This window comes from Calidris pugnax, unplaced genomic scaffold, assembly GCF_001431845.1.
Source record: "Calidris pugnax isolate Ruff unplaced genomic scaffold, ASM143184v1 scaffold58, whole genome shotgun sequence".
In the NCBI taxonomy this organism is placed as follows: Eukaryota; Metazoa; Chordata; class Aves; order Charadriiformes; family Scolopacidae; genus Calidris; species Calidris pugnax.
The window spans coordinates 963,483-978,057 of record NW_015090868.1 but is presented as its reverse complement, the minus strand read 5'-3'; the positions used below and the strand labels follow the sequence as shown (position 1 = coordinate 978,057).

The 14,575-nt window shown below is 44.2% G+C and overlaps 2 protein-coding genes across 2 annotated transcripts in view; one reads left to right on the top strand and one right to left on the bottom strand.

Annotated features, from left to right (window-relative positions):
- FIP1L1 (factor interacting with PAPOLA and CPSF1) overlaps positions 1–3,720 on the bottom strand; it is a 43,916-nt gene extending 40,196 nt beyond the window's left edge. Inside the window, exons 1-2 of the mRNA XM_014945499.1 lie at positions 3,652–3,720; positions 42–303 (exon numbers count right to left, since the gene is read on the bottom strand). Coding sequence (XP_014800985.1) covers positions 42–303; positions 3,652–3,720 — 331 coding nt within the window. The remainder of the gene's footprint in view (positions 1–41; positions 304–3,651) is intronic.
- Positions 3,690–14,575, top strand: part of SCFD2 (sec1 family domain containing 2) — a 192,426-nt gene continuing 181,540 nt past the window's right edge. Inside the window, exons 1-2 of the mRNA XM_014945616.1 lie at positions 3,690–4,454; positions 13,562–13,730. Of these exons, the coding sequence (XP_014801102.1) occupies positions 3,719–4,454; positions 13,562–13,730 (905 nt within the window). The 5' untranslated portion in view covers positions 3,690–3,718. The remainder of the gene's footprint in view (positions 4,455–13,561; positions 13,731–14,575) is intronic.

Below are 14,575 nucleotides of genomic sequence, written 5' to 3'. Positions count from 1 at the left end.
CCCCCCCCCCCCGCGGAGCCGGCCCCGCCGCCGGGACTCACCTGGGCTGCGCCTTCCCCAGCCTCCCCGGGCGCGGCCGGCCTGCCCGAGCCGCCTCCCCTTTGTCTCCGCCGCTCTCGGCGGTCCCTGCGCTCCGCTGCATCCCCCAAGGGCCGGCCGCCCCCTCGGTGGGGGTGCCCGGCAGCGGGGCCATCTCCTCCGGGACCCCCCTCGGCCAGCACCGGGAGCTGACAGCCGGGCGGCCCGGTGCCGTGCTTCCACCGGCGGCAGCTGCCGGGGGAGCCGCTCCACGGGACAAAGGCGCTACTGCTTCTGCTAGCGGTGCCCCAGCCCTGGGCTCGGGGACCCTCCCAGCTGGCGGTAATGTGTTAGGTTTAACAGCTCCTCATAGGTTTATCTTTCCTTTTTTTCCCTCCGCAAACTGCCTGATTTTATTTTTAGCTGCAGTGAGGGTTTAATATTCACAGGGCATCGTGAGTGTTCCGGAGTGTAACTGTGCATTTCATGAAGAAATTGCTCTATTTTAAAAGCAGTGGGAAGTCGTGAGCCGTTTTTACTGGTCGTTTTCTCACTTTACATCTGTGAATGACTGCAAAGTTCATTAGAAAATTTTAAGCACCAACTGTCAAAACAAGTTCTGACCAGTTGTGTGTACAAACGGAGTCTTCGGTGTCTTAGGGTGTTTGTGAAAACTAAAAAAGGGACCCCTCTTTCACAGCAGGACAGACTGTGGAAAAATCAGGTGGTGGGGCTTGACGATACTATAAACACATCACAGCTCTGGGAAGGGGGAGCTTGGTCTTCGAATTGCCTACATAGAGAACCTTGGTTTAAAGTTTCATATATGGCATGATGTTCCATTGGAGTTCATGTGAACAAACTACCTTCTCAAAAGGCTTTTTTTTTCCTGAAATTGTATATCTGGGTGTCATATACAGCTCATAGAATGGTTTAGGTTGGAAGGGACCTTAAAGATCATCTAGTTCCACCTCCCACTCCCACTAAAGAGATTGTGAATCACGTATTACTGAGTAAGTTTTCATCATGCAATTCCATTTTATATACTTATGGTGGTGGACTCAGCAAAGGTGTTTTTTTCACCCAAAACATTTCTAGACACTTGTTTCTCATAAAACACATTTGTATTGTAGCATCTCTTACTGGGCATCAGTATCTTTCTTCATTTTCATTACTGTTTTGTTTACTTGGCCATTTAACGCACTTCTGGCTGACATTAAAGGACGTAGGAGAACTCTAAGAGTTTCCTTTGAATGTAGACACAAGGAAGAAGAAAATACTTTTGTGGAAAACACCAGGAAGAGAAACCAGGAGTAGGTGTAGAACATAAAATCTCTTAAAATACATCAAGACAGATCCTTGGTTTTCCTTATAGAAACCTTTAAGTAGACATCACGTTCAGCTGGTGGTCACCTAAAAATCCACCTAGAAGACCTTGAACATTGGAAGCTTGCACAAGAAGGCTAAGTCTCAAAAACAGCTGCTGGCCTTCCATGGCTCTCAGGAGGATCTTTACCCACCTCTGGATGGACAGAGGGTGCCCTGCACCTGTTTGCTGCGTTGCCTCTGAGGACAAAGTGCTGGCCTAGATGACATTTTAACTTCTGCTTTAAGATAAAAACTAGCACCAGTCCCACAGCAGTTTCCCCTTTACTGCTGTGCAGAGGGAAAGCAGCAGTTGGGGCCTCAAAAAAGGCTTCTCCCAAGGCCCCGAGTGGCTGAAAGGCTGAAGGCGTGTTTGCAAGCTGCATAAACAACTCATGGGTTATACTCCAAAAACCCACAAAAAGATATCAAGTTTATGGGAACACTTTAATATAGTTATTTTTCTAACACAGCAGTTATAAATTTGCACATGGGATAAAATAAGCTGTAAAAACTACTTGGATAATTTTGTTTTGTAATTTAACCACTATGCTTTAAACTGATTAACTTCATTTTGTCTTCTGGCTAGTAACCCTTTTTTTTCAACATTGGCATATGCAGAACTAGTTGCAATCTACACAGTATTGATAAAGTTAAAAAGCTATTTGTTTTCTTAAAAAGGCATCTGCTGTTTTGACACTATGTCTGAAAAAAACAAACACAAACCCAACCTTTTAAAAATGGTAACTAAAGAGTTGGACAAGCCATAATATATCTAGCTTTTGTCCCTGGCACTCAAGCAGAAAGCAAAAGCTCAAGAGATACATAATATCCGAGGTAATTCAATCTGAGTGGAGGATAATTCTACTTGTGTATAAACCCAGAGGCCCAGTGGTTAACCATCTCCAATCCTTTCTTGGCATTCATTTTCCAAATCAAAATAGTCAAGAAGGCTATTAACATATATATTTTTCTAGCATCATAAATTTATATGCCCTAAGGTTAAAATAACAGATCGGGGTTGGAACAGCACAAAGACATAAACTGCAGTTTGGAAGAGGGAAGAATGCATCAGGGTAGGAGTGTGCATGGAACAGACTAGGAGGAGAGGACTTAATTTCATTACTGGAAATCTGGTGACTCCATATTATTCATGTTTTGCAGTGTTCTGAAACCAGCTGAACCTGCAAGAGACCTAAGAAGACCAGTTAAGATAGGAGATGAACTAATGAAATCATTCATCTTTTTGTTACTGCTGATAATCCCGCTATGTCAGAAAGAGTATCCTCCTCGCTCTGTACTAAGGAGGTTGCTCAAGTGCAATACTATGTAGAACAGAAATTTGCGAGCAATCTATCCATTCTCTGGGGAGAATCATAGAATCATAGAATGGTTTGGGTTGGAAGGGACCTCAAGGATCATCTAGTTCCAACCCCCCTGCCATGGGCAGGGACACCTCCCACTAGAGCAGGTTGCTCAAGGCCCCATCCAGCCTGGTCTTGAACACTTCCAGGGATGGGGCATCCACAACTTCCCTGGGCAACCTGTTCCAGTGTCTCACCACCCTCATAGTAAAGAATTTCTTCCTGATATCTAATCTGAATCTTTTTTCTTCCAATTTAAAACCGTTTCCCCTTGTCCTATCATTACCCTTCCTGGCAAAGAGTCCCTCCCCAGCTCCTCTATAGGCACTAATGAAATCATTCATCTTTTTGTTACTGCTGATAATCCCGCTATGTCAGAAAGAGTATCCTCCTCGCTCTGTACTAAGGAGGTTGCTCAAGTGCAATACTATGTAGAACAGAAATTTGCGAGCAATCTATCCATTCTCTGGGGAGAAAAAACTGTATATGCTTATTATGGCATTTTTTTCCAGTTGGCTTTGGAACGGACTTTGAGATCAAGAGCTTTTTAAAGGAGAAATGGAATTAAATTACCTTGTCATATGTCTCCAACTGTATATCATAAAAGAGCTACCCGAGGCTAACCTTTGGGGGTACCTCGCCCTCAGAGACGCCAGGCCCCGCACCCGGCAGCGGATCCCCTGGTGGACTCCAGGTCCCGCACCCGGTACCAAGTCCTCCGGGGAAGCCACAGTACAGCCCCCACGGCCAGAGGAAAGGCCTCACCGCCACCATTAACCCCCCCGAAGACCCCCGGGCCGCTCCCTCCCCTCACAGACCCCACCGGCGCCGCCGGCCCCGCTTCTCCCAGGGACGCCCCTGCTCCTCCCCGCCGCCGGGCAACCAACCAATCCCTGCCCGCTACGTCATCCCGCGGCGCCGGCGGCGCGCCGGGCACGTGCGGTGTGTTGTGGCTGTCAGCGGTACTCGCCATGGCGGCGCCGGTGGCCGAGCTGCGGCGGGTGTGTCGGCAGGCCTGGGAGCCCGTGCTCGCCGTGGCGCCCCGGGCCGTTGTCTTCCTGGACGCGGCCTCCGCCGAAGCGCTGCACTGGGGAGGCGGCGGGGCGGGGGAGCTGCTGGCGGCGGGGGCTCTGGCCGTCAGGGCGCTGGCGGCTGAGGCAGCGGCGGGGGGGTCCCGCGTCGTCTTCGTGGTGAACGGGCCGTTGCGGGGCGGCACAGCCGCCGCCGTGAGGAGGGTGCTTGGCCAGGGCGGCGTGCGGCACTGCGTGCTGGTGTCCGGCGGCGAGGCGGAGGGCGGCGGGGCGGCCGAGCTGGAGGAGACCCTACGGCGGTGGATGGGCGAGGGCGGCCGCGCCGAGGTAGTGCTGCGGGGACCGCCGCTCCTGGCCCCCGTCTCGGCGGAGCTCTGCCTGCTGCCTGCCCTGGCGGGGCTCCTCATGCCTCTGCCCGGCCCCGGCGGGCCCGGCCCCGCGGAGGTCGGGCTGGGCGCCCTCCCCGCCGAGCTGCGGGCGGCGGTGCGGGCCGTGGTGGGCGACCTCGACGCTCTCTTCGCCGCCCTGGGCCTGCGGGAGGAGAGCTTCGCCGTGGGGGCCCTCAGCAGGGTCGTCGCCGCCGAGCTGGCAAGCTACGCCTCGGCCAGGAACAGGAGGAGGACAGCCATCAACAAGGCCTCCGTCGTCTTCGTGGACAGGACGTTGGACCTTGCTGGTAAGAAATCTGCTGCTGGTGGGGGGCTGGCATCCCTGCGGGTCCACGGCCACCCCATTGGGAGGGTTTTGGATGCATGCAGGAGTCCTTGTGGCCTGGCAGCATGTGTAGCACCGTAGCTGTGGTGGTTGCTCACGTGTCCTTGCACCCCAGTGGGTGATAGAAACCCAGAGTTTGTTTCCACAAGGGTTTGTTTTCAGCAGTTCCACCTTGCTGCAAACTGGAGGTGTGTGCTGTGCTAGTGTGGCATCCTAAGGTGTGAAGGAGGTGGACTGGGTCTTGTGGATTACTATGAAGTGTATCCTGCCGTATCTACTTGTTACCCGTGGCATTATACTTGTCTAAACAATTATACATTTATCTATATGCTTAGCTATATCTATATGCCAGAAAATGTCTCTGTATGTATTTATATATGGCCTTTATATGCTGTGCATTATGCATAGTCTTTGAGTAAAGCAATTGCACTTCTGGTGGTGTTAACTTTGAAAGTGTTATGTTTGAAAACAATACAGAATTGTTTATACAACGCTTTCTGGGAAGCAAATGAGTGTAATGTACCATATGGTAAATTCAATGCTGCCAGTTAATACAGGATTGATGCGAAAGGTGAGAAGTGTAGAGAGTGTGTGACAGTGCATCAGGAAACGGTCAGAAGGAGAATGTCTGGTGTTGTAATCAACCTGCAAGCTTGGTAAGCGAGGTAAAGTCTTTTAAGCTGGTAAGACTTGATATCAAAAGGGCAAAAAGGGAAACAGTGATTGAATGAGTCGCCAGAAGGTGCTGGGTCAGTGACTCAGAGTGAGTTTGTATCAGGCTCTCAGTTCTGGAATAACTGTTTTTCAGTGGAAACAGTAAACTCAGAGAATAATTGATATAGGAGTGGCTGCATTCGTTTACCCCATTGTGTTATTGATAGACCTGCTCACATATACAGTGTGTGGGCCTGGTTCTATTTGCATTGTCTGTGGTCAGTAATTCAGGTCGTGATTTTGCCACCCCATGTCCTATAGCAAGTGCTTGGTCCAATGTTGAACCTGTAGCTCTTCTATTTCTGAATATATATATATAATTGGTACCAGCTTATATCTGGGAAGTGAAGTCTGGGATCTTCAGTAAGAGAAGGCTTTTTGGAGAAAACATCAGGACAGGTGGGGCAGCTTTGGAGGAGATACATCAAAGCTCTTGGAGTGAGGATGAGAAAGTGAAGCATTGGTTTTTTTTAGGAATATATTCTCTTCAGTATCTGTAACTGAAACCAAGATCCCTTCATGTAGCCATTCTTTTGTTACCAACAAATGTCTCCAGAATTCATTGTCAGTTTCACTGAAGCCTTCCTATGCTTTGGACGTGATACCATGCTCATGTTCTTGCCATCAAGTACAGTGCAAACTGAAGGAAGAAAAATGTGGTGCATTTCTGAGGCTACATGGGCCTGAATTTAGTGCCATGCAATGAGATTTGTTTTATTGGTTTGCTAGGAATGGTACAGTAAAACATACACAGAAGGAACAGCATTTAAATTGTGAAATCAGTTGTCAAGAAGTGCGAAATGGTGGAATTAGGTTGCACCTGAAATCTTTAATTTTCTTAGGTGTGTTCAGCCTTTTATATACCCTCTCCCCTGGGCCCCTACCTCCGACCTCACGGCTTGGCCTTCAGGTGAATGAGTCTGTTGAATTTCAGCCTTACACTTTGTAAAAGCTAAAGCTTCCTATCTGCAAGTTTCTGGCTTGGTATTGGCAACTGGATTTTTTTCAAGGTGTTATGTATTTGCAGTCAGCAGTATAAAAAAATTTTTTTTTTTTTTTTTTTCAAATAACGGCTTGGTCCAGGTGGAAGTCTTTGACGTAAACTTTCTCATTTGCAACTCATTTCAAACAACTTTCTAAATCTGCCCTCTCTAAGGATGAAAGATTTTTGGATTTGATTTGTAAATGTCTTATTGATACCTGAATCTTGTCCAACATGTGGGCTGCAGATATGAGAAATGGTTCTGTATCTGTGAATTATGGGAATGCTTTCATATTCCAAGCATTTCCACAAAATCCTGCAAGCTGATTAGAAGGAGGTGCTGGCCTGCTCTCTGATTAAGGCAGGCTATGACTTTGAATCACTCTGAATAGGCTATCAGGAGGCAAATATTTTCTCACTCAAAGATCTGGATGGAATACAGCTTTAGGTTGCTCTAGATGATGTCTAAAGGAGTTACACTAACAGATGTCTTATTTTTGGCTCATGGTCCATTCTTATCTAGAGCAAATAAAATGTTAGGCTAGAATAACATAGTTTTCAGTAATACCAATTGATTTCTACTAGTAAAAATCAAAATGTCTCAAAAGTGCCTTTTCTGGTGCTGCGTTTCCAAACAACTGAACTAAGGGAAAATACCGGTACTTAAATAAATACTAAGAACTTTCCACTTTAAAGAACATACTAAAGGAGTATTAAGTACGTTTTGGTAAAGAACCTCTGGTACCAGTGTCAAGAAACTGTATTATCTTTGTTGTGACAATTATATAAAAAAATATTTAGTCACATTTAAAATGGCACATTTTTCTATAAAAAAAAAGGCAAGATGGCTGTCGCCAGATCCCAATGGATGTGATTAACAAAATAACAGCTATGTTAATAAAATAAATCAGAAGACATCTAACTGACTATGTTAGCTTTCTAGGTTCCATGAAGCAAAGAATCCCTTCTGAGCTGTTACTCTAAAACTTGGATTGAGCTCTATTGAGTACTTGTTATAATCTAAATTTTTTTGGTGTTCAGTCTTACTTATGCATATTGTACTTACTGAATAGAGAGGAAAATGCCAAATTAAGACAAATAATTATCCTTTTTGTCCTGTATTGCATAATATTTAGCTGATCTGTAACAGGGATCTTCTTTTTATGGCTTTTGCTGCCCTCATTGTCTGTCTGTCCATACTGCCTGTCCCCGCAGTGTAGGACTCTGTGGATAAAGCAGTGCTCCAGAAGATGGGACATGTGTTTTTACACCCTGGGGACATCCCAGACTTAGTACTTTGTGCTCACTTCTCAAATTCTGATTGTATAAAACTTTGTTACTGGTGTTGTCCTAGTCTGTATGTGTGTTTAGTGCTGCTTTTGTTTGCCTACTTACTATTTTTAAGTTCACTACCTTTGCTTTAAAAAGCAGAATGAATCCTCCCAGCTGGAGTGGTGCTCTGATGAGTGACACTGCTTAAAGTCAGAGCTAACTCTGGCACCTTAATTGCTCTTTATATTTCTCCTCAAATATTTGTGTCTCTAAATATTTGCATTGTGATACCATATTGTAACCCCATGGTCCTTCTGTGTGTTTCTTAGTCACCACCTTGCCAGCATTCACCTTCTATAGAGCAGTTTTTCTGGCTTCTCAGATTTCCTTTTTCATTCGTAAGCTCATTGATACCTTTCAGACACTGGTGTTCAGAACAGCTTGATGCCTTTCTCTTTCCAGTCTCTTGGTGCTTTGCAGCCCTCGGGATTTGGGCCACTGTAAGCGTGTGGAATAGTGAGGTTTCACCCACTGGGATGTGCAGGGGATTTTGAAATGCAGCAAGGAAAAGACAGAGAAGAATGAATAGCCGGGGGTCCATGCTCAGTTAATGTATAGCTTTGAATAATAACCTTTGTATGAGTGTTGTTGAAGTTGGATATTTCAGTGCTGTCAGCAACAGCACTTTTTATCTTCCTCTGGCACTTTTATATGTATCGGTCGAAGTCACAGGAATGTTTCCCCACAGCTGAGGCTGCACGCTTGGGTTTAACTTTGTGTCATCTCCCTCGCTGTCAGCCAGCCATCATCTTTGCATCACACCCTTGTGCTGGCTGCAGTGTTTTCAGCCTTGTGACAGGTGCAAAAATCACAGTTCAGATGCTCATCAACAAAGTATAGGTACCATTCCATGGCAGTTTCTGGGAGCAGACACAGCCACGAGAAAGTCATGGTGTGCCTTAATCGTCCTACCACATACTCCCATTCATAGAGGAGGATGAGAGAGAAGACTAACATAGGCCCATGCCTTTCTGGTAAAGTCTATTTCTGACTAATCTTCTTGTTTATTTTGGTTTTAAATTGTTTGTTTGTAATTGTCTGTTTCTTTCCTTGTATCTGTCATGTTTGTAATTTGGAGCGCTTTACTCATGCTCTTTTTGATTGCAGCATCTTCCAAGTTGATGCATTGGTGGATTGACATTAATGTCTTTTTAAAGGAAACAAACTCATGTTTTTTTCTTCCTTACCATATAAGCTGAGGCTTTGAAAACAAATACTGAGGCCTGTAGAGTACAGTAGTCCCCTTTTTATGAACCAGGCTGGGGCTTTGATACGAGAGGCAACTGATGCTTAAATTATTCTGGTTACTTAAGGTTGTAGACTGCAGCTGTGAGGAGTGATGGCAGCTGAAAATATTCAAGTGGTGTCGACTCAGTACTTATGGGTCAGGGTGCAGCCTCTGCTGTGGCATGGTTTGTAAAGATTCTGCTGTTGTGGAATAGGCACAAAATCTTTTAAAATAGGTTTTTAAATCCTTCAGACATTAGATTTGTTATAGAGGCTTTACAGAGATAAGCAAATACGTGGAATGAGTTTTGCCTATTTAAAGAGAACTGCAGGTGTCTAGGCCAGTGGAGGGGACTTGGAAATTAAATGAGCTCTGAGCAGATGCTTAAGTGTTTCTTATCTCCAAATTTACTACTCTTTATATATGTTGCAATAGTTGGCTGTGAGAGATGGGGAGTCTCATGTTTTTATGGCAGCAGTCTGATGCTGCTGTGTTTGTCTGTGGGCTTCCTAGCTCCTACTGCTGGGCTACAAACTTTTTGGGGTTTTTTTTTGGAGGAGTGGGGGTTGTGGTGTGGTTGGTTGTTGGGGTTGGTTTTTTTTGTGTGTGTGTTTTGTTTGTTTTTAGATTCTGTAATCAGCACAGTGGGGCAGATAACTGACTGCTTTGATGTTCCTTTGTCTGTATAAAGGAGAATGTAGATCTGTCTTTTGGCAAGGTAGAAGGATGCTCTCATTTCCCTTTGAATGCTGCACAATGGTTCCTGGGAACACAGGGGCTGCTTTCCAGCGTTGTTTAACAAGGTCAGTTGAAGCTAAAGCTGGATGAAAGAATACGGCAAAACACTGACAAGCTTTGGAACTGGAGTTCCAAATATCCACTTCTTTCAAGAAAATAGATGTAAACATTTCTGCTCTCTTGATATTTTAAACCCTGTTCTTGCTGAGGTTGATGCATTGCCCTAGAAAGTTGCATCACAGCAATTGTGTCACTGGAGTCCCTTGGTGTGAACTCTTCCTAGTGGTGGTCTTACTGAGAGAAGCATTGGGTGAGCGTGCAGTGTCGAAACATCATGAAAACTGGGATGCGTTTATCCATGTATCTTTCCAAAATCACCAGTCCTCCTAGCTCCTACTGCTGGGCTACAAACTTTTTGGGGTTTTTTTTTGGAGGAGTGGGGGTTGTGGTGTGGTTGGTTGTTGGGGTTGGTTTTTTTTGTGTGTGTGTTTTGTTTGTTTTTAGATTCTGTAATCAGCACAGTGGGGCAGATAACTGACTGCTTTGATGTTCCTTTGTCTGTATAAAGGAGAATGTAGATCTGTCTTTTGGCAAGGTAGAAGGATTTCCCTTTGAATGCTGCACAATGGTTCCTGGGAACACAGGGGCTGCTTTCCAGCGTTGTTTAACAAGGTCAGTTGAAGCTAAAGCTGGATGAAAGAATACGGCAAAACACTGACAAGCTTTGGAACTGGAGTTCCAAATATCCACTTCTTTCAAGAAAATAGATGTAAACATTTCTGCTCTCTTGATATTTTAAACCCTGTTCTTGCTGAGGTTGATGCATTGCCCTAGAAAGTTGCATCACAGCAATTGTGTCACTGGAGTCCCTTGGTGTGAACTCTTCCTAGTGGTGGTCTTACTGAGAGAAGCATTGGGTGAGCGTGCAGTGTCGAAACATCATGAAAACTGGGATGCGTTTATCCATGTATCTTTCCAAAATCACCAGTCCTGAACTCATCTACAAATTAGCTAAACCAGCAGATTTTAAGAAAGCTTGATAGTGGGGACAAGATATGCCTCGTGTAGTGTTTTGGTGAACACTGCCTTATATTTAAACTTTGATTGGAGGAAAAGCCCCCAGTAGAAATGAGCTGTGTTAGTTGCTTGTTAGTGAGCAATGCCTTTGTAGGAGAATTGCTTTCCAATTCAAGCTCCTCATGTTTAGCAGCTGACTTTCAAGTATTCCATTGCCCAAGTGCTCACCTTGCTTCTGTGATATACAATTGCCCTTCAATCTGTTTTGCTTTGGTTTCTTTGTTTGTTTTTGACAGACAGTAGAACCAGCAGGAGAATGTAAGAACTGGAGTACAAATGGTGTGACATAGGGCTGTTAATGGGCTTAGGAAAATATTTTCTTGTATGCATGTCGTTAATGCCTTTTGGGTGTAGTTAATGAGTTCCTGGGTGCTGTTAAAGAATTGATGGGTCAGCTTTTCCAGTTGTGCCAGCTACAACCTGTATCAAATGTCACATATTTCAGTTTGTAACTCTTAATGAGAGGGCGAAGTAAAATTAGAACAGTGTGATACATAAGATTTCCTGTATCCTCGAGGCTGGAAATTAGCCTGGTGTGATGACTCGTATTTTGCGTTGGTCACATAACTTTTCCTTGTCACTTTAACACCTGATCTGTGTGCACGTTGGCAGCATTAAAGCTGCCAGCTGCCGTGAGTGCTGTTGGTCACGAGAAGCTTCTGAGCTTCTGTCTTCAACAGTGATGAGGAGAGAGGACGGAAACCAGTCCCATGTACCCTGTTGAAGTTAGTATGGTTTAAAAGTGACTCCCTATGATTTTCTGTCCTAGGCTCATACTGCCGTGAGTGCTGTTGGTCACGAGAAGCTGCTGAGCTTCTGTCCTCAACAGTGATGAGGAGAGAGGACAGAAACCAGTCCTGTGTACCCTGTTGAAGTTAGTATGGTTGAAAAGTGACTCCCTGTGATTTTCTCATGAGGTTTAATTCCAGCCTTGGTTGGTTTGCATAGTTTGTCAGGGGTGATAGGGATTTTTAAAAGCTGCAGGAGACGTTTTCCCATTGATTTGATGAGGCAGAGCAAAAGCCATTAGTGCCTGCGGACCAGCAGGAGCCACCAAGAAGTAGCAGTTGTGGGAAGGAAACTGAGATGGTGCTAATTGTGGAAGCAACTTGAATACACTGAGACTTTCCCCCTCTGCCAAGGAGAAAGGAGGGATATTAATAATTAACATGGGTTTATTTGCATTCGAGGTGTTTCCAGTTTAGCTAAATGTCTTGTCTAGCTGAACATTGCTCGCGTGCAGCAAGTGTGGAGAGATAGACCTTGCTCCCAGAACATGGGGGTGGAGGTTCAGAAGATTACCATCTGTTTTCCATGTCTGTAACTTTGCGAGTGCTGATAACGGCAGCGTGGCTGACAAGTGACTGACCTAGTAAGAAGAATGTAGGGATTTTGGAGAGCAGATGGCTTAGGGAGTCTCAAAGACAACCCAGCTCATTTCATCTGTGTTTCAGTGGTCTAAATCTGTCTGGGGATGGTAGAAAGGAAAGTTGCTGTCATTCTGTGACTATTACAGTCTCTGGTGAAACAAATTGGTAATCTCAATCCAGCTGAGCAGCCAGGTGTCCACGTTGCAGTACCACCATGTGCTGGACACATGTGCCTTCCTTGCCTTTTCTGGACAGAAGCATTACCCGCACGGAGTTTGACTTCACTTTTCTCCTCCTTTTTTCATCCTTACTTCTCTTTTTGAATTGTACTGCAATTCAGAATAGTTGATAAACCATGAGGTGGTTTTACAATGTGGCTGCTGTAGATTGCTGGAGACAACCTTCTGCTTATCCAAGAGCATTTAATAATCTGATCCCATTAATATTCTTAATGTAAGGGCCTTTTGGGGATTTATGGAGCATATGAAGCTGACTTCACCTGTTGAAACAGACCTCTGTCTTTGGAAATGTTCATAAGTGAGAATAGATAGGGAGCCACATGGACAGGCTTTGATGGAATGGGACCAGAACCTTAAAGGTCTTTTTCCTGCCTCTCAAAGGTGGCTTCAGAAGTCCTCTTTCTCCTGTGAGTAAAGCCAGGAGAACACTATTAAGCTCACCATTGGTGTGCAGCCCTGTGGTGACAGCTAAAGTGGCAGAACACAAATAGAATGGAAGGGACCTTTAAGGTCATCTAGCCCAAAATACCTTCCGCTTGTTCCTGGCTTCTGGTCGCGCTATCCAGCTTTTTCCTCTATAGTGTGGGTCATGTTTTTCTCCTTTGGCTTGGCTCACAGTCTTAATATTCTGTAAGTTGGTTGTCGTGCCTGTGTTCCGAGTTGGTGAATGGAAAGAAGAGCATGTGTGTTTGAAATCAGGAGAATTGAAGAAAACGGGCCAACTGCAATTCAGAGTTTCTCTTGGAACATGGTCAAATTGACTTTTTATACTATGTAACTTGGGTTGTTCTAGTCATTTCATGTTGGTTTCACCTGTGCTGCCCTCAGTCCATGTAACAGTGATGACCTTGGTGATGGCATGTTGTTGGTAATTGCTTATTTTAATATTATGCCACCCTATCAGGGTCTGTACATATGCAACCCGCATACAGCCCTTTTAAGCACAGTCCTATTAGTTTAGAAAGGCATAGTTTGTATGCGTGTGTGTATATTTAAATGTTTGCTTTGTTTTTTTAAATAACCATTGCAAATCTTGTTTAACTAACAACTTTCTCATGCAAAGAGAAATATTTTGCATATTTAAGTGTGAAGTCAGTGAATATCTACTAGCTGTAAAGCTAAGTCTAATTTATGCTTTTAAAATAAATCTTTCTGAAATGATATCAATGCTTTTAACTTCAGACATTCCAGAAAATAATTTTAATTTTGTAGCAAAATATCTTTGAAAAGCTAATCGTGGTTTTGATGTTGTGACTGCCAGTGCCCTTCTTCCCAAAACGTTATTTTGCTCTCAGTTCCATGTGTTTTGGTGTCTGGTTTGGTGTTTTTTTTTCCTTCTTCTAGTTATGTACCTGACATTTTTGGGGTCTTTTTTTTTTTTTTTCCTAGGAGCAGTTGGTCATCACGGCGACAATCTTGCAGAGAAGATACTTTCTGTGCTTCCCAAGCTGCCTGGCCACAAGACCGATGTGATGGTTAACATGGTGGAACTTACAGCACTGCAGACTGCGGATGAAACTTGCAGTATTATAGCACCTGGCTGCTTAGCACAACCAAAGTAAATACTCTTTTTTTTTTTCTTTCTTTTTTTTTTTTCTCAAGATGTTGAAAATGTTTGTTATCTTTCGGTGGGAAAAAAGGAACAGAGAACAAGTCTTGTCTTTAAAAAAAAATAATAATCAAGCATACAGCAAAAACCCATCTGGTCCTAATTCTCTGGAATATAATCAGTTTGTATGTGTGCATTAAGCAAGTGGACCAGATAAGACTCCCAAAAGTGGGAGATTCTCAGGACCTTTTTAGGCTTGGGTTGCTTAAATTGCTGTAGGTTGCTGTAGTAGAAATCAGTACAGACTACACGCCAAAAAGTCTTCCTTGTGACATTTCTTTTTGTGCCCAAGTAACAGGTCATACAAGCAGGCAGGTCTTAAGTGTGGCTTTCTTTTCCCAAAAGCCTCTTTATAATTACAAAGTGAGCTGCATTCTGTATTCTTGTTAGAGTACCTGTTAACTTTAAGATTTATTCATTTGCAAACACAATACCTGTGGAGAAAGATAATTAGGCTCATATTTAGGTATACAGTTTCATGAGTGCCTGGTTTCTGCTTAAACAAGGACAACCTAAACTTTGCACGATTGTACTTAGCTATGTATAATTTGCAGCTAAGATATTACTTGTAAAGTGCATCAGGTTTAATGTTTCACTTTCTAAATTTAATTGTCCAAACTGAAACTTTCCTGCAGCTTCTGTTACTATGCATAAACCAGGAAATGCACCAGGTGCTGGTTTCACTCCGCAAACAAAATTTTTGCTCAGCATTGATCTAGAAATTGATGCAGTGCAAAGGAGATTAAAAGTTCATTCTCTTTTGCTGTATTAGAAAAGGGTTTTCAAGATGGGCT